The sequence below is a fragment of the Danio aesculapii genome, chromosome 9, assembly GCF_903798145.1.
Source record: "Danio aesculapii chromosome 9, fDanAes4.1, whole genome shotgun sequence".
NCBI lineage: Eukaryota > Metazoa > Chordata > Actinopteri > Cypriniformes > Danionidae > Danio > Danio aesculapii.
The window spans coordinates 16481692-16502141 of NC_079443.1; the positions used below are offsets into that span (position 1 = coordinate 16481692).

Consider the following 20450-nt stretch of genomic DNA (forward strand, 5'->3'; position numbering starts at 1 on the left):
AAGGGACCAAATTAGGTTTGTGTCCAGACATAGCCCACCTATCATCACTGTGGCAATGACGTAGATATATCTATATATGTGATGAGGCTTTGATGGGAAATATGGAGATGCATTATATTGCTTTCTATCTATCTATCTATCTATCTATCTATCTATCTATCTATCTATCTATCTATCTATCTATCTATCTATATATCCATCCATCCATCCATCCATCCATCCATCCATCCATCCATCCATCCATCCATCCATGTTAGTGGTTTTCAAGACTTTTCGGATAAAATTGCATTATCTATCTATCTATCTATCTATCTATCTATCTATCTATCTATCTATCTATCTATCTATCTATCTATCTATCTATCTATCTATCTATCTATCTATCTATCTATCTATCTATCTATCTATCTATCTATCTATCTATCAACTGTTTTTATCTATCTATCTATCTATCTATCTATCTATCTATCTATCTATCTATCTATCTATCTATCTATCTATCTATCTATCTATCTATCTATCTATCTATCTATCTATCTATCTATCTATCTATCTATCTATCTATCTATCTATCCATCCATCCATGTTAGTGGTTTTCAAGACTTTTCGGATAAAATTGCATTATCTATCTATCTATCTATCTATCTATCTATCTATCTATCTATCTATCTATCTATCTATCTATCTATCTATCTATCTATCTATCTATCTATCTATCTATCTATCTATCTATCTATCTATCTATCTATCTATCTATCTATCTATCTATCTATCTATCTATCTATCTATCTATCTATCTATCTATCTATCTATCTATCAACTGTTTTTATCTATCTATCTATCTATCTATCTATCTATCTATCTATCTATCTATCTATCTATCTATCTATCTATCTATCTATCTATCTATCCGTCCGTCCGTCCGTCCGTCCGTCCGTCCGTCCATCCATCCATCCATCCATTCATCAAAAAATCTGATTTCTGGGTTCACACTTAGCGCATGTTTGATAATAAAGCGTGTTTGGCATGCTGTCCAGGTAGAGAGCACTGAGCTCAGAAGATCCCTAAGCCTGGGGCTCCCTCCCATTTCATCGGAAGAGAGGGGAGTCTGACTTAAGGTAGGTCTTGGGAACTCCTCTGAATTCATTCACTCTGCCTATCATGAGCATGGGGAGAACATGTAAACTCTACATAGATACGTCAATTGGCTCAGCTGAGACTTGAACCAGAAACCTTCTTGCTGTGAGGCAACAGTGCTAGCCACTGAGCCACCATGTGTCCTGCCCTGGATTAATCTGGGAAAAGATGAGGAGTAGTGGTAGATGGGGGATTCTTCAAGGCGAAAATGACTGAAGGCCGGTTCACACTGCAATTTTTTTATTTTTTATTTTTTTAATCCTGAACGATTGTAGCATGTCAAACTGCACACACATGGCTCCCATGTCACACTATAAGATCTCAGCTGTCATAAAGTCAGACTGAACAACAATGAAGACGCGCCAATCATGAAAGAAAACGCCACCCGTGACACTTTCACTATCCCGCGTTCTGAAATGATTCCTCACAGCAAACGTAAACAATTTGTAGCGGCAATTTTGCACACAGCGTGTCTCAATAATAAAACCAGGTAGATAAAAAAAAAAGACCTGCGGTCATTTAAATAAGTTGCATGAATTGCGTCATCAAATTCAGAGCTCCTATTGGTTCTTAGATTGATGCTCACAGTTGCAGAAAAGTGTCTGAAATCTTCTGACACTGCCTGAACTTCTACGGAGGAAAAATCTGATCGTAACGGGCTTTAAGCGGCTGTCAGTGAACATGTCATACCAATGATCAAAGATCACCGATTTTAGTCTAGGATTTCAGGAATCTTTTCGGATTTCCCAAATTTGTCTCAGATGACAAAATCATGGCTGAAATCTCACAGTGACTATGTTTACATGGACATAATAATCAAATTATTTGTTTTAATCTAATTAAGAGAATAATAAGACTAAGGTATTTACATGAGTTGCTTTTTGAGTGTTACTTTTATGATTCCTTTTTACATGTTATAACACATAATTCGATTAATGTCGTTGCGTCACCGCGATATTCGCATTTCCTCCAGAGTTTCATGCAAATTCAGGTGTTTTATTTTTAATTTGTCGACTTTAACTGCAGTTTGGCACTTTCACTTTCATTCTGGATAATTTCATGTTTCCCCCTACCCCCCGCCCCCTGTCACAAACGAGATATTGGATGCATGTATGAACTGCTGGAAGAGTTGTTTTAATGGAAGTTCATACCGCATGCTGAATGGAAGAAAAATTATATAATAATAATAATAATAATAAAAATATATAATAATAATAATATATAAAAATATAGTACCTCCGCATTTCACGATGCAGGTGTATGTGGTCTGCAATGACTGGGTAGGTGCAAAGTGTGTCATACAGCCGTGTGTGTGTGTGTGTGTGTGTGCGTGTGTGTGGACTATCGTGTCGCAAAGTGGGCGAAAAGTCCTACATGACGGTAATAATTCGATTAAGGTGTTTACATGTCTGTACTGCACTTCAATAACGCAACTAAAATCGGCATACTCTACATATCTTAATTCGATTTCTCTTTAGTTCGATTATGACCTTAATCTGATTAAATTAATCAAAAAAATCGCTGTTTACATGGTTAACTCTTAATCAGAGTATTGTCTTAATCACATTAAAATCGAATTATAGGTGTCCATGTAAACGTATTCAGTGTGAGCAGGGCTTAAGGTAATCCAGTTATTTATGAGCATTTGGATTTGTCTGATTAGTAAATCATATGAAAGCTAATGCGGGACCAGCCATGGTCAATCATAAGCATGTGATCCTCTCAAAATTAGTTTATAAATAAACTTCACTAGTCACAAAGTTAGGATAGGATATTATAGAAGCTTGTTTCGGTCACAGGATGGATGGACAGACAAAAAAATTTAACTAAATGATAATTGTCTCCTTTTTTCTCACTAAATTTCTCACAATTCAAGTTTACACCTCCCAATTCTTATTGTTGTTGTGAATTTAGAGAGCTAATTTGGAAGTCACTTGTGATTTCTTTCAGTTTTGAGTATTGATATCACTTGTCTATATTTTCAGTGCAGTATCACAGTGCAGTGTACTTTTCTGACATATTTCTAAATTCAGATTTGTGAGATATTGAATTTTGAGTTCATTTGGTTATTCTAACTTTCTGTTTTAATGTATTTTCTCTGTTGAATTTACATACAGGTATTTCAGTAGAGAGCCTGAAATAGTATTTTCTCATAATAGGTGCTTTAAAAGATGCCTTACACAAGTAGATATCAAACCACCTAATAAATCATTCACAATCCCACAATGCAATGTGCACGACTTAACCTTCTATTTCTGAAGCATTTCTTTTCAGAACCACCTTTTTTTTTGACTCATAATTTAATCAGACTGCCAAAAGAAAAGAAAAAAGTCCATTAATCGCTTACTATTTTTAAATAACAGTAGGCAGTGAACAATGCAGTATTCCATAATTTGAAGAGCCTGCCAATGTGAATACCCAGAATTCCTCCATACAGCAGCCTTGAGAGTCCTCAAGCTTTGTCCTTAGAGAAAATTATTGTAGCTCAATCCTCCAAAACCAATTGTCTTCAGTGACCCTCATCTCCAGGATCATTCAGAGCCACTGCACAGTACTCACAAGCGGCTGTATATAGTAATACTGCTGGATTTACCAGAATACTCTTTCAAGGTCTCAAGAGACGTTCTGTAAGCAAAACGCAGGGAAAAATTGATGGTGTTTACTAGTGAACGGTCATATTTAGCATTTACAACATACCAAAACTCTCTATACAATAAAATATAAGCTTTACACAGTGATAAAATTTACAATCTGCAATCTATACTATATCTGGAACATACTTTTACTCTAAAATCACTTCATAACATCAGTTGAGTGTTTAAAATAACTTCTTTTTTGTGACCAGACATGGTTTCATATCACAGAATAAGGACGAATAATTTGTATTTTTTATTGTAATCAAATACAGTGATGATTAGCATTAGCATTGCATTATTAATATAAAGTAATAATAGCTTGAAGGTCCTAGATGTACCATACATTGCCACAATTACATGTTTATTATCTTCATGTATGATCAGTTTATCTGTTTCAGTCCTTTTTTCAGTGACCTAAAGTGAAAGCTGGATGCCTTTACTTATATGATGTGGAGTTTCTACTCAGTGTCTCCCTCTAGCTTCAAGTATGAATGAAACAGATCTTATATTACATCCAGGGCTTGACATTAACAACTGTTATTTAAACTTTTTCCTTTTTTCCTAAAGATTAGAATTTTAGTTTAAGAGCGTTTGTCAATATGCGTGCAAATGTGTGCTTAGAATCGAGAAGCAGCACGATTGATAACTATTCACGCGAGAAAAAGCAAGCAGGTGAAAACCGAACAAGAGGATGATCCAGTGCATGGTGGGACACAGGCAATCCTCGCACACTGACGTTGAGAGCGGGGTACAGCTGATGTAATGCACGCGAGTGCTCAATAGCTCCCATTGCGTTGCGCAAAAGAACCGTGCCTGGAAACGCAACAGGTGCAATTGTTTCTCATTGAAATAGATTGGAAAAAACAATGCTCGTGCACCCACAGTCCTGCTGCTTTCAAGAGATCTCCAGATATTTTGTACGCAGCCGCCATTGTTGCTTTCACTTTTACCATTTTTTTAAACATATTATTACTGGGCCTAACGTTAACCGTGTGCACGTGATCATCGCACAAATAATGTTTTTCACCTGGAGGTTATTTTTGTTAATACAGTTTAATTATCATCATGTACAATAATTGCTTTAATAAGAGATTAACTCTCAATTTATCTATAGATATCTTATGATCTGGGACCTTTAGCCTGGACAAACTACTGTGTATTGTTTTAGATAAATGAGAATAATGTTGAATAAAAAGTGTATGAATACAGCTATATTTAAATTTCTATACAGCTTGTTTTGACACATTATTTACAATTTGTGTCAAGGAAATAATTAGTTTGGTAACTCATTTACATCTATAGGGTATACTATTGAACTGTATCACTTTTTACTGTAGTAAAACCTTTTGAGTATTTTAAATGATTTACTTTTTCAGTTTTTCAGTTCACTAATACCATAATATGCTATTGCATTCATTAACAAAATTTTATAAATACTATTATAAATAATATACAGTATAATACACTCTACTATAGCATGGTTTCAGTACATAGTATAGTATTTTTTTCACGATGTGTACTTGTGTATCTTATTTTTAGATAATACTTCTCTTTAAAGATACAGGACTGTATTTATCTCTCAGTGGATCCATATAAATTTTCATAATCAATATTTTTCCAGGAACAAACAACATAAGATATAGTGATATAGCTTTAAGTCCATGTCGCCTGTCTTTTGAATTCCTGGATCATGATATCATGAGTCAGAGAGTTTTGCAGGTGTTAACTATAAAAGTGTCAGAGGGTGAGATTGCATGAGGACAGTCTGTAAGTGGAAAAGCCCACACACGTTTACAATTCAACAGGCACAAGAGTCTCAGGTGTCAGGTGAAGTCGTTATTGACAGCAAGGATTGTGTAAACAGTCAGATAAAAAAATGGTATTTGGACCATTTACCAAACTGAATTTTAAAACTTAGTTAATTCTTGCATAATGCAGTATTGCGCAAAAGATTACTAAAACATTTAACATCTTTGTTAATGTTAGAAACAAAATAGTTTTTTACATTTGTGACCCTGGACGACGTAAGTTATAAGGATTTTTTATCATTATTATTGATTTATGAATTATCTAAAAGATAATTTTAAAAAGCGGAATTAATACGCTTTTCATTGATGTATGGTTTGTTAGGATAGGAAAATATTTGTCTGAGATATAACTATTGATATAACTATTGAGATGCAACTAATATCTGGAATATGAGGGTTCCAAAAATAATACAAATACTGAGAAAATTGCTTATGAAGTTGTCCAAATCAAGTTCTTACTTAGAAATGCATACTTCTAACCTAAACTTAATTTTGATATATTTAGAGTAGGAAGGGTTACTTTAAATTCAAATGATTTGGCATAAAAGCAAAATCTATCACTTTGACCCATATTGTACAATGTTTCTGCCAAAACTCAACCCGTGCAACATACGGTTTGGGGCTCCAGGGTTGCATTTCTTAAGTATTGATTAACAAATACAACTCTGGATTTTAATAATGTGTTAGCAAATACAACTCTGGATTTTAATAATGTGTTAGCAAATGCAGAATCTAGCATGAAATCAAATTAATACTTATTGAAGCCTTTATTGTAAAGTGTTAACTTTAAGTTAATCCAATCCTTGGACAAACTTTTGAGGAAGGTGCAGTGCAAGAAAAGGGTGTAGACAGCTTTATGAAATGAGTTTCTATGGCTGAGCAGCTGAGTTCAAGCCTTACTTCACCAAGATGCAGTGGTGTAAAGCAGGCCACCACTGAACTCTAAAGGTTACCGGAAAAACATTACTCATCTGTCCACATTGTGTAAAGTTTGGAGAAGGGGGGATTAGTGTGAGGCTGTTTTTCAGGTTTTGTGCGTTTGCCCCTTTAGTTTCAGTGAAAGAAACTGTTAATGCTTCAGCATACCAATATATTTTGGACAATTCCATCCTCCCAACTTTGTGGGAAAAGTTTGTGGAGGAACCAAATAACTAACCAGGCCTGACCCTAAGCTTCCGAGATTAGACGAAATCGAGCATACTCAAGGCCAAAAATGAACGCCACAGTCAAAGGTTGGCTATACTGTGTGTGAAGGAGGCATAGCAGCAGGACCAGCTCAGTGCAGCACAGCTCGCATTGTCATAGCACCAACAGGAACAACACCCTTGTCCCCTCAAGTGTTTATCTGTCTTTTTTATTTATTTTTTTTATTTCACACCTCCTAATAAAAATGAAAATGATAAACAATACTAGCACCTTAGCTGATACACGGAAAAGAGTATTAGCTACCAAATGAAGGAAACCCATAAGCTTACAGCACCTGGTATTCCGAGACAGCCCTGAACTCCACCCAACTCAACACATTTGGGACTAGTTAGATGCATTTTGAATCGTCATATTTATTGTAAACATTGATTTACAGTATAACGTGATTCATAAATTTAAAAATTCAACACAGGCTCACGGGAAATACATGCTTCAGTCTACATTTTTGAGAAACCACTGCAGTTTCTAGGTATATGCTAGGGGGAAGTGTGAAGCTAAGAACTTTTGTTCCTTTTGACTGATGATAGTTACAAGGATATTCTTTGCACAATTCCAAATAAATACAAAAAAAAAAAAACTTAACAGTGTCTATGATTTGTAATCAACGGATACGAATACAAGTACAGTTTGTTTGGTAGCTCACTTTGTATGGTGTTGTACTTGTGATAAAGAAAGTAATGAAACTGTAATGACAAACTACTTGATGCACAAGTTATAGATTAAAGGAATGAAAAAAAAAACAAGCAAACATAAAACTATGTGGTCGCAGTGCACATTTCTTTTGCATTTGCTTTTGAAAACACTATTGGTTGGGTTTAGAGAAGGGTTTAGGTCATTGGTTCACTGATCTAGGTAAACTGTATGGCAAAACCCCCCTTTGTGTTGATGTGTACAAGAAGGAGGTGTAACGGAACCACACAATGCAGACTGTGTTTCAGATTTTCCAAAAAGTAGACACCGCCTTCTAGTGGATTTGTCATCTTAAACATGCAACGAATATACCCTTATTATATTCATATTACATAAATAGCGATGTAAAGACTCACCGGTTGAAAATCGATTCAAATATGTGACGATTGAAACTGGTACAAATGTCAAATGAATCATGAAACATTTTTTAAACAGAGGGTGTGCTGTGTTTACAGGCACAAGCTCGCTTTACCTGCATAAGCGGCAAGCAAGAGGTGGGGCGGCAGAGTAAAGTGACAGTGAAGTGTGCCAAACAAAACACAAACTGTGTACAAATACTGCAAAAAGATGTTTACTTACACTAACAGAAGAACTAATATGCTGCACATAAACCATCAGCATAGTGGAAAAACTACTTTCACAGACGTCTATACACAATAAAACTATTAATAAGCCAAATGAGCCAGACCAGACGGTTTGCAGCTCTGCTTGCTCTGACGAGTGCTACGGAGATCACGCGGTGCATCAGTGTTTTCATAGCGAAAGTGCGAAGATGTTTTTCAGACTGAAAGCAAAAGTTGTTCTGTTACAGAAGCAGGTATTAGATTATTTTTACCCTCTCCTTTTCAAATTAGCGTATGCATAATTAATTTGCTTATTAAATAATTAATTTGCTTATTATAATTGAATATTTAAAAATGTTCAAGATTATCTCTTCTTAAGTGTATCACACTGATACTTATACTAATTAATTATACAAGTAATATTAATTATTCACCTTCATAATCATGTTAAACTCCTGTCTCTATATAATTCATCATTTTATAATCAGTATTGTATGGCAGTGGCTAGTCGCCTGGATCAGAGGGGGCTATTGACCACCTCTGTACACACTTCTCTCTGGTCTAGGAAAGGCTTTCCTCTTCACACCAGCCATTTCAGTCCCCAGAGAAAAAGCAGTTTTTTTAATCAGGGGACATTTTAAATCAGCAAAGACATCAGTTTATGCCAGAAAACATAGATAATCAGATATTTCTTTTTAAAAATGTAAAATCCCAGCAAAATCTGTTTTTTTTAAACAGCAATTTAGTTATGGCAGAAAATATATTATTTTGCCAAAATGTGCAGCATTTAAGAAAAAATGAAAGGGCTCTTGTTCACCTTAAATTTGTTTTAAATAATTTTGTTTAAAAATCATGACTGAATTGTAAATTTTGAAGTTAGTATCTTAAATCGTATCGAATCGTGAGTGAGGTGAATCGTTACATCCCTTTATAAAAGTTTTTGGTAACACTTTATTTTGATGGTCTATTTGAGTATAAGTAGACTGTCTGCTTATTATCTGTTGATATTTCTCCTTCAACAGACATTTTACTGACTATGTCAACTTACACTAACCCTAACCCCAACCGAACAGTCTACTTATAATCTAATAAGAATTAGTTGTCATGTAGATGTAATGTAACTTCAATTCAACAAACGGACCATCAAAATAAAGTGTGACCAAGTATTTTATACTTTTTAAAATAATAAGTAATGCAATGTGAACACAAAATGATAATAATTGGGCTTTTAAATGATTGGTTAGAAAATATTAATCAGTTGTTTTCTTTGAAAGAAAAGCCAAAAGCAAATTTAATGCCATTTTTTTTTTTTCAATTAATGCTCTTATTTTACTGCTCAGACAAGCCTTAAATTATAAAAACACTCATAACATTTTGTGATTTCTTTTTTTTTTACCCATGAACAGTGTGAACAACTGATCCTGCTACTGTATGCCATATGTTGTGTTAACGTGTATGTTCTGTACTGTGTATATATATATATATATATATATATATATATATATATATATATATATATATATATATATATATATATATATATATACACATACAGTTGAGGTCAGAATTATTAGCCCCCCTAAATTACCAACACAATTTCAACACATTTCTAAACATAATAGTTTTAATAACGTATCTCTATAAACTGATTTATTTTATCTTTGCCATGATGACAGTAAATAATATTTGACTAGATGTTTTTCAAGACACTTCTAAACAGCTTAAAGTGACATTTAAAGGCTTAACTAGGTTGTATGGGGGTTAGGGTAATTAGGCAAGTTATTGTATAACAATATAACAATATATATATACACATACTTTTTTATTTGCCTTTTTTACACAACATGAAATCAATTGCATGACATTCTAAATAGGAGACCACACAATCCAAACCACAGTCTGAATAACACGCAGACTGTAAAGCAGTAAATTATCTAACGATTAGATGCTTAACATGTACAGTACAAATGTGTCAATCATCATTACCATGCGGCTGCATTAAGGGAAAGCGTGACGTTGTGCTAACCTCAGTGTCCTCTCCCATTATCCTGATGTAGCTTTGAAACTGGACTCATCTAAATGTTAAAGGCTCTTGACTGATCACCTCATCCTGAGCAAACTCAGCAGGGTCTCACCTGAGAGCAGAAATCACACGGTTCCAGAGCAAATGTCCTCTACTGCCTGTCTTGTCAAGTTAACAAGAAACAAGCCAGATCGTTTACTGTGGTGATTCCCTACTGGCGAGAGAAACAGCTGAGGCAAATGAATAAAATGTGTATCATAGAAGTCAACTGAGCATGTGTTCATTTGTAGTTATAGGACAGAAAAACAAACAGACTTGAACTTAGAGGACAAAATGTTCCATTCACAACCAAAATCAAGGACATTGTATTGCCTATGGTCTTAAAATTTATTTGGTGGCTTGCTAAATTTCACAATGATAAATAGCTATGGCTTTAAAAACAAAAATTGTATTCTGTTTAAGTTGGTCTTTTACAATAATACACAACCTTTTGTGTGATCTGTTGGTATGGGAATGCTTATGAGGCCAGAGGAGGTCACTGGGGAAGGTGGTAACAACAGCCAGTAAGTTGTTAGAAATAAAACTAAAGAGTATTGATAGTATATACAAAGAAAGAGTATTAAATAAGGCTATCATGATTGTCAATGATGAAAGGCATCCTTTATCATACACCAATTGTTACCATCAGGTTGTCGATATTGTGTTTAGAGTAATGAAGTTTGCCCTGCACGCTTGCGTTTTTAAAAAAAACTTCTTTGGTGCGTTAATCTTGTCAATACTATCGTTCAAAGAGGTCATGATTCACACTCATCAAATAATTGCTTCGAACAGTTTTTATTTTACATTCTTCGGGTGATGCAAAAAACACAAACATTTCTCAGTGTCTGAGGAAGGCCTTGTGCCAAAACGTTTGCGTTTTTCATCAGGTTCAAGATTGCATTACTAACTAGAACAAAAAAGCATTTAACTAAAACCATGTAATTATAATTTCTTATAATTCAGTATACATGGTAAAGGAATATATTTACCATTTTAATTTTACAACTAAAAATTCTATTTAACTTTAAATAAATAAATATATAATGTGTTTTTAGATAAATGTAGGTTAGTCTTAAAAACAAATGAAAAGGGAAAGGAAACAGATTAATATATAATTTTATAGTAACCTGCCAAGGAAATAAATCAACTTAATGTAATAAAATAACAAAAGCAACCAACAGTCGCAAATCAGATATTAATTAAAATTATGATTATTAAATAATGTTTTGAAGAAATATTATTTTACTTGTACTATATAAACTTAATTTTATTTATTTATTGTTATTTATTATTATTATTATTATTATTATTATTATTATTATTATTATTATTATTATTATTATTATTACTAAATAAACAAAGCAATAATAAACAAATAATAATAATAATAATAATAATAATAATAATAATAATAATAATAATAAACAAATAATAAATAATAAAGACATGTGTTACACTTGAATTGAGTATGGTAAAATTGATCGTAGTGTATGAGTATCTCTGAATGTGCATGGATGTTTCCCAGTGATGGCTTGCGGCTGGAAGGGCATCAGCTGCGTAAAACATATGCTGGATAATTTGGCGGTTCATTCCGCTGTGGTGACCCCAGATTAATAAATGGACTAAGCCATAAAGAAATTGAATGAATGAATAATAATAATAATAATAATAATAATAATAATAATAATAATAATAATAATAATAATAATAAATACAATCAAACATATTGTATTTCTTCAAAATATTATTGAAGAATCCTAATTTTAATTTTGCTGATTTCATATCGGTATTCTTCATATTTAACCACAGCAAAAACCAAACAAACAAACAAACAAACAAACAAACAAATAAATAAGATGGACACATCAAACCTCCTTTTCCTAGCATTCGTTGAAAATAACTCTCTGAAGATAAATGTAAGGTTTTAGAGTAAAAACTGAAGATTTATTTACATTTAGAGAAATTTGAGTTGCACTGATTATAACCAAAGCAATAATGTGTGCAGATCATCTAGAGACATCATCAAGAACACATGTGCAGCGCATGCTAAAAGTCTGAATGTGGATCTGAAGAGGTCTGTTGTTGTTGTGTGAGGCTGATAATGACACACGTGTGTTGATGATCAGGGATTATATTGGACATGAAAATGGAGAGCAGCCTCTGCTGATGGAGGAAATGGACAGCAAATATGTGTTTTGTCGAGGAGTCTCTGATTAGGCTCTTCACTGGCAAGCACTAAATTTAGCCTGTGCCCAGAGGTATGCTGAACACTGAACGCTTGCTCCAAAGCACAGAGAAAACCACGGAAATGCTGTCCAATGTGAATTTGCGCTTTAAATGGCTGTTTTTAGAATCAGCAGACTCTTTAAAGGAACACTCTATTGCTTTTACAAGATTTGAATAAATGATTTTTCACAGTAAATATATTTTCAAAGTACTTCCTATAATATATATTATTTTTCTTCCAGAGAAGGCCTTTTTTTAAGATTTTAGTTTTACTGGAGCAAAAGGAGGCTATAATTTTAGGTCAATATAAACAGCCCTCATGAAAATTGTTTATTCATTCATTCATTCATTCATTCATTCAATTTATTTATTTATTTATTTATTTACTTATTTATCAATTAATTTGTTTGTTTGTTTGTTTACAGAACAAACCAGCTGCATAATGATTTGCCTATTATTCTAATTAACCTAGTTAAACTTTGAGCTGAATACTAGTAAACAGTTGGTAAAATATAATGTACTTAAAATTATATAATTAATTCACTTATTCTTATAATGTATTTATAATTATATAATAATCATGGCAAAGACAATAGAAGCAAGTCATTACACTGTAAAACCCAATACTCAAACTAATTTCAGCAAACCATTTAGGTTTTGAAACCTATATTTTTCTGTAAACCTATACTGTATATGATAAGTCATATACATATATTATTTTGTGGCAATATCATCAAACATTTATTAATATTAGTAACTTTAATAAGTTCAGTTAAGTTAATAAAATCAATGAGTTTAGTTTATAGAACAAATTGTTCAAACAACTATAGCTACTCAAATGATTTGGTATTGCTTCTAGCTTTAGGGCTCTATTTTAATGATCTAGGTGCAAAGTCTAAAGTGCATGGCGCAAAAGCATTAAGGGCATGTCTGAATCCACTTTTGTTATTTTAAGCAAGTTATGAAAAATATGGTTTGCACCGTGGCACATGATCTCACAGGGTTGTGCTTATTCTCTTAATGAGTTATGAGTGTGTTTTCAGCATAACATGCATTAAACCAATCAGTGTCTCATCTCACATTCCCTTTAAGAATCAGTTGCGTCGCACCATGGCACATTTGCTATTTACATGGTGGACTTTATAAGTGGAAAAACTGAATGCTTCACTAGTGAGAAAACAGTTGAACAGACCATCTGCAGCGTGAGGATAAAGAATGAGCCTCCTCCTTTTGGCCTCTTTACTTTCTCTTTACTTTACTTCTTTACTTTTGTGGATAAGGAAACGGTGTTGTACACACTCCACTGAAGACATCCATTAGCCTACATATTTAATTTTGTTTGTTTAGCACAAATATTTGTTTCAAAATATTTTTTTAATTCAGCTCTAATTTCCAGCAAACGAATAAATCAACAATAATAAGTGTGGTCAAAAAAGTTATGTCCAAACACATTCTTATGTGTCCTATTCTTTTGCCTCATATGTTAATGCATACATCTCCAAAACCCGACAGGTGGACAAATCTAAACTAGTTTTTATTAAAACAAATATAAATATGCATATAATAAATAATACTGCTAATAATAATAACAATATGCAAATTTTCATGAATAAACTAAAAAAAAGCCCCTTGAGATAAGGCATGGAGGCAGTGTTTTTTTTTTTTTTTTAACATTTATTTGTGATGATTTTCTTAAGCTTTAACAAAACATTTTGTACATTTAAAGTTGTAACTTTCCCCCCATTTTTAAACATTGCCGCCGAAATACATTAGCAAACAAATAAAATTAAAATACAATTACAACAGGAATAAATAAAAGTATAGCAAAATTGAAAATATTGTTAATAATAGTAAATAAATAAATAAAAATAATAAAATAATAATAGTGTTTTTTATAATTATGTAGAAAATTTTTTGTAACTATTTAGTCCTTTATTTATTTATTTATTTTCATATGTAAATATATTTTTGTATTGCTGTACATCTTGTGTTCATTCAGCAATGTGTAATTCTTTGGACCTGCATAGGCACATAACTAATGCGCTCTACGCTGGACGCCAGCTTTCAGTTGGTCAATGGTGCGGTCTATTTCAGTTCCTCAAAATAGCAATGTGCCAACAATGCATCTTAACACACCTCCTTTTAGGCCGGGGCACCCATGAGTCTACAAAGTGGCGCAAACGACTTCGCTATTTAAACAATGTGGCACAAAACGTAAAAATTACTGTTGCGCTGGGCTGAAAATATCAACAGACTGCACAAAACACATCTTGCGCCTTATTGTGCCGGGTGTTTGATAGGGCCCTAAGAGTTAACACAAGAATAGAATGAATTAATAGAATGAAAATAAAATAAATTCATTCATTCAAACTCATTCGGTTTGAGTCCTGCTTAATAAAATCAGTTTATGAGTGACCATAACTATATACAGTTGAAGTCAGAATTATTAGCCCCCCTTTGATTTTTTTTTTTTTTTTTAAATATTTCCCAAATGATGTTTAGCAGAGCAAGGAAATTTTCACAGTATGTCTGATAATATTTTTTTCTTATTATTTGTTTTATTTTGGCTAGAATAAAAGCAGTTTTACATTTTTTTTAAAACATTTTTAGGTCAAAATTATTAGCCTCTTCAAGCTATATATTTTTTCCGATAGTCTACAGAACAAATAATCGTTATACAATAACTTGCCTAATTACCCTAACCTGCCTAGTTAACCTAATTAACCTAATTAAGCTTTTAAATTTCACTTTCAGCTGTATAGAAGTGTCTTGAAAAATATCTAGTAAAATATTATTTACTGTCATCATGGAAAAGATCAAATAAATCAGTTATTACGTTTTACATTCATTCATTTATGTTTTTTTCGACTTAGTCCCTTTATTAATTAGGGGTTGCCACAGCGGAATGAACCGCCAACTTATCCAGCATAGGTTATCCACCTACAGCGCATGTCTTTGGACTGTGGGGGAAACTGGAGCACCCGGAGGAAATTCATGTAAACACAAAGACAACATGCAAACTCCACACAGAAATGCCAACTGACCCAGCCGAAGCTTGAACCAGCAACCTTCTTGCTGTGAGGCGATCGTGTTACCCACTGCACCACCATGACAGTGGGAATTAATTAAAACTATTATGTTCAAAAATGTGCTAAAAAAACATCTTTTCTCCATTAAACAGCACATGGGAATATTTGATAAAAAACTAATACTTTTCTCTTCTGCTGTATTGAAATTACATTAAGCAATTTGATCTAACTTGTTTTATAGTGATGAAGAGTAACTTGTTTTTATTGGCTTTTTTGTCGTTATTAATTGAATTGCATCTAATTACTGTTGTTTTGTTGTCTCCCGGTGTCTTTTTAATACAGTTATGTCTAGTGTGATTTGTCTAGAAAGGCAAGAAAATGTAATTTAATATTCAGATTTATCACTTTAGAAATACAGTCACAAGTATTAAGTTCATAATCAATAATGTGATCAACAGCCTTTAATGACACTAATCCAAAATATAAGGAAACATTTAAGATCTGATTTCTTTCCATGTAAAGTTAGCTAATAATGTTTTTCCCCCTCTCTCCACTCTTTAATACTTGCATATTTGTATACTTTATATTTTACTGTTTCAGGTTTTGACGTTTATACTCTTACAAACAATAGTGAAAAGTCGAACGTGAAACATTCATTCATTCATTTTCCTTCGGCATAGACTCTTATTTATCAGAGGTCACCACAGCGGAATGAACTGCCAACTATTATCACGGGTCGCCACAGCGGAATGAACCACCAACTATTCTTCAGAGTTCAGTTCACAACCAATTTTATGGCATTTCTGCAAAATACTCCTTTGGAACCTTTTTTTGTCGAAAAGTAATGTGGAAATTTTTCATGAGGTGTCTCAATATAAACAATGGCCTCATATCATAAAACAGTCTCCTGCATCATAATAACCAGAGGATGAACATGTGATAAATAGTGATGTTATGCGAATCATGTTTATGCATTGACTCTGATTCTTAGAGGAAACTCTGTGGCTTGAATAGACACAGCTGGCTTCATTTCATTCATAGCCTTGTGAAATTAAAGGGATAGTTCACCCAGCAAAAAACCTTCACTTGTTTAAAACCTATTTGACTTTCTTTCTTCTGTTGAACACAAAAGAAGATATTTTGAAAAATGCTGGTTGATTGGACCCATTGACTTTTATGGTATATATATATATGTTTTTACTACTATGGAAGTCAATGGGTCCCAGCATTCTTCAAAATATCTTCTTTTGTGTTCAACAGAAGTAAGAAACTCAAATAGGTTTATTTAGGTAATAGGTAAATTTTTAGGTGAATTATCCCTTTAAAATCCAATTTTTCCTCATTAAATGTGAGAACATGTATTATATTTCTTGAATATAGTGACATAACTATTAAAGTTTAAGAGTTATTTCTTATTTTTAACAGTGGGGAAAATACAAAGTCAAAAATCCTCAAAAGAAAGTTACTAATAATTTAGCACAATATTTTATTCCTTACTTTGAACAGACATTTATGGGCAAATTTGATAATGAATACTTTTTCGTTTCATGTCATTTGAAAAGTACAATTTTATTATGTAAATTAAATTATCTCTTTAAAGGTGCTCTGTTTCCGCTGAATTTATTTTATTTTTATTTTTTTAAAGATTTATATTGTTATCTTACAAAATATGAGGCAGGTTATATTCAGAGCTTTCAAATATGTTCCAAATGTGTTCCAAATGTTTACAGCAAGCACGCAAAAATGTTATTAAATTAACTTTCTTTTGAATATGATTTGATTACAGTAGACATCAATGCACTTTCAGCTCTCCTCAGATTCTCCAGTCAGATGTAAACATTGCTCATTGGAAGAATGAAATGGCTTTATTTTGACTACATCAGCTTTCCGTATTAACAAACTTCATTATGCTTTTTTTGTTGCATCTACTGATCTGATTACAAAGGCAACAGAATCCATATTACATCATAAATGCATTGACATCTGAATTAACCTGCTATAGAGACAAATAAAACCAGCAGAAATTGATTTAGAGTTTTCTAAGAGAACCAGTATTGTCCTTGCCCATGGCAGAATGATTTTAATTCAAGAAGTTGCTAGTAATTTGATTTGATAAATTTGCTATCCATGAATGCTGAATTGTTACCAGAATCTTGCCATATTACACTCTTTAAAAAGACACCAAAGGGGTTTTTCACATAACCAGAACCAGAATATACTTTTAAAATGTGTTTTATTATTAGCACATTCCACAAAGTACTGAAAAATGTTCCGAAGTGCGACAAAAAACATGTTATTCTGATATTATAATATAACAATAATCTAATTTCCCCTTAATTTTTTTTTTTTTTTTTGTAACAAATACTGCGGTATTCATTCCAATAATTTTTTTTTTGGCTAAAACAGCCCAAAAGAAAAAAATAGCGTAAAGGGGCTAATAATTTTGACCTTAAAATGGTTCATAAAAACTGCTCAGCATATTTAAGTACACCCCTAACAAGTCTATCTTTTAAATTCATATTTTTAATAGGAAGCTATACAATATTATATTTGTGCATATACTGTAGATTAGTCAGTACTGAAGCCAAATCTGGAGCTTATCTAACAAAACAACTTACAATAACAGTCCAAAAACTACACCCAAATTTATATGGTTTAGAAAAACAAAAAGAGGAAAATCAAGAGAAGCAAGAAATTGAAAAGTTTAGTTGTAATTTTATTTTTATTTGTTTTTATTTATTTTTTTACTATTAATGGTTCCGAAATAAAACAATAATAATTATGGGTTAATAATTCAGGCTAAACTGGAAATGTATTCTTTAGATTATTAATGGACTTCACAGCACAAAAAAATAGTCTAAAATATTATTTTAACTTGTCACTGAATAGTTCTTCAGGCAAACTAACTTTAATATCGTGTATGTAAAAACACTATCACCATTTGTAGCCATGTCCTGTTTGCGAATAACTCATTGACTTTCTAAGCAGGGCTCTAAATTAAAAGACATTTCTCTTGGTTGATTGGTCCTGTGCAGCTGAAAATTACGCGCCCTTAAAACTAAACGACGAGAAAGAACATAATACTTTTTTCACCCATTACTTATCTACAAGCCATCATATTTGTGGACTATATCATGAATTGATTTTATAGAAATAAACAATGCGCATTTGACAGAAAGCGCATCTGTGAGTGGTGAGCTCCGACTAACTTCTGTGCGTAATGAAATGTAACAATTAGATATAATGTTTTGAACACCTTCAACCTTAAAGGTTCTCCAAACCTCATCGTAATGCTAATACATGACCACAAAAAGCTTTTGGTACCTCTTAATGAACGAGTGTCTCGAATGCGCGAGACTGAACGCGCGTTCTGGTTCTGGATGTCGGCAGATCCTCACCTTTAGCTCGCGCCGGCTCAATCTTGGGCAACAGAAGCGCGTCTTCGCAGGTGCCGTTGGGAAGCTCCAGACTCCCGTTTGAGCTCCTGTTCAGAATCGAGACGTTGTGCACCTGAAGACATGCCCAAATCCCCGTGTCATTTAGCAATTGTAAATCCATTTCGGACTTGACCACAACTATTTTATATTAGCAGCTCCTGGCAACCATATAATCGAGACCGCAGTAAAATAGTTTAGAAAGCAGGAATGTAAAGAGGATACAGAAAAAACTGTAAACAAAAAGGTAAGTATAATAAAAGCTGTATATAAAAGCTGGTAGATGAAGGCACAGATGCAGATGCTGTGTGAGGATGTGATGGAGCGTGGAGCAGCACTGAGTCTTTCGCGCCGGGACTGAGGGTTTATTGATGGGTTCTTAAACAGCAGGGGTGGGAGTTTGGTGGAGAGTCGGTGGGATTCTGGGATTTGAGCATCCTAGAGAGGAGGAGACACTGAAAGGAGTTTGTGGAGTACGTGCTCGGGGAGGTTCAGAGAAACTTATGAATGGCAAGGCAGATGGAATGAAGCATCAGCACCCTCTTGCGGAAGCAGAAATGGCTGGATTTGGTGAAACTTGTCCTTTTTGGTGAGATTTTAATCTTGATTATCCCTTTAACTGCCCCAGGCCCCATAACTGCATTTCTCAACTCCTAATGTCACTAGTTTACACACTTAATACATTTTTTCAATACATCCCATAATTTCTAAAATATCAGCCTCTACCAAATGATAGATATGTCGGTTTATGGTAAAAGTACCTGAATTAATACATATACTATGAAAAATAAGAAAATATTAAGTGTAAGACCAATTTATTAAAAAAAATAAAAATTAAAACAAAATATTTTTCAATGGTAAATCATCTTTATTATTTGAAGTACACCATAATGTGTTTCAGATTCTCATTTAACATGTTTTCTTGTTTTTTTTTTTTTTTTTTTTTTATTATTATTTACAATAAAACCAAAATCAAGTGTAGTAGTGCAACAGGAATATGTTTGTTTGCTTTTTGTAAACCAACAATACTGTATAGTGTAAACCATTATTATAAATAGTCATTATTTAAAACAGTGAAAATATGGTCAACTAGAGCAGGCAGTTAAAGAGTTAATACAGTAAATTTTCATATGGAAGGTCAGGGCTAGCTGTTAAACTTGCTTAAATTACATGGTGGGTTTATTTTTGAATATATTTCCAAGTAATGTAGTACTAGCTAATAAGACTGAAATAAAAAATAAATAAACAAATAAATATATATATATATATATATATATATATATATATATATATATATATATATATATATATATATATATATATATATATATATATATATAATAAAAACAATGTAATTTAGTGATGATAAACTGCATGCAGTAAATAAATTATCATATGTCCAGGCCCAGGATGCGATTCGACCGGCTACCACAGCCCCTGGGTGCATCCGTGTAAGGTACTTACCAGGTCCTGGGGCAGAACGTCTCCTCCTCCTGTGTTCGAGATCCCCACGGAGAACCGCTTCGTCCCTCTCCGCGAGACGATTCGCGATGTGGCTATCATCGGTGACTTCATCGTGGGCCACGTCTGCGCCGCTTCCTCCAAAGGTAACAAAGTACGCACTTTCTGCTTCCCTTCCCTGGTAAATAAATAAATGAA

The 20450-nt window shown here is 33.1% G+C and overlaps 1 protein-coding gene across 1 annotated transcript in view; it reads right to left on the reverse strand.

Moving 5' to 3' along the window:
- The window catches only part of cckbrb (cholecystokinin B receptor b), a 75617-nt gene extending 56684 nt beyond the window's left edge, over window positions 1-18933 (reverse strand). Inside the window, exon 1 of the mRNA XM_056465025.1 lies at window positions 18756-18933. Coding sequence (XP_056321000.1) covers window positions 18756-18915 — 160 coding nt within the window. The 5' untranslated portion in view covers window positions 18916-18933. The remainder of the gene's footprint in view (window positions 1-18755) is intronic.
- Between the last annotated feature and the right edge of the window lie 1517 nt (window positions 18934-20450).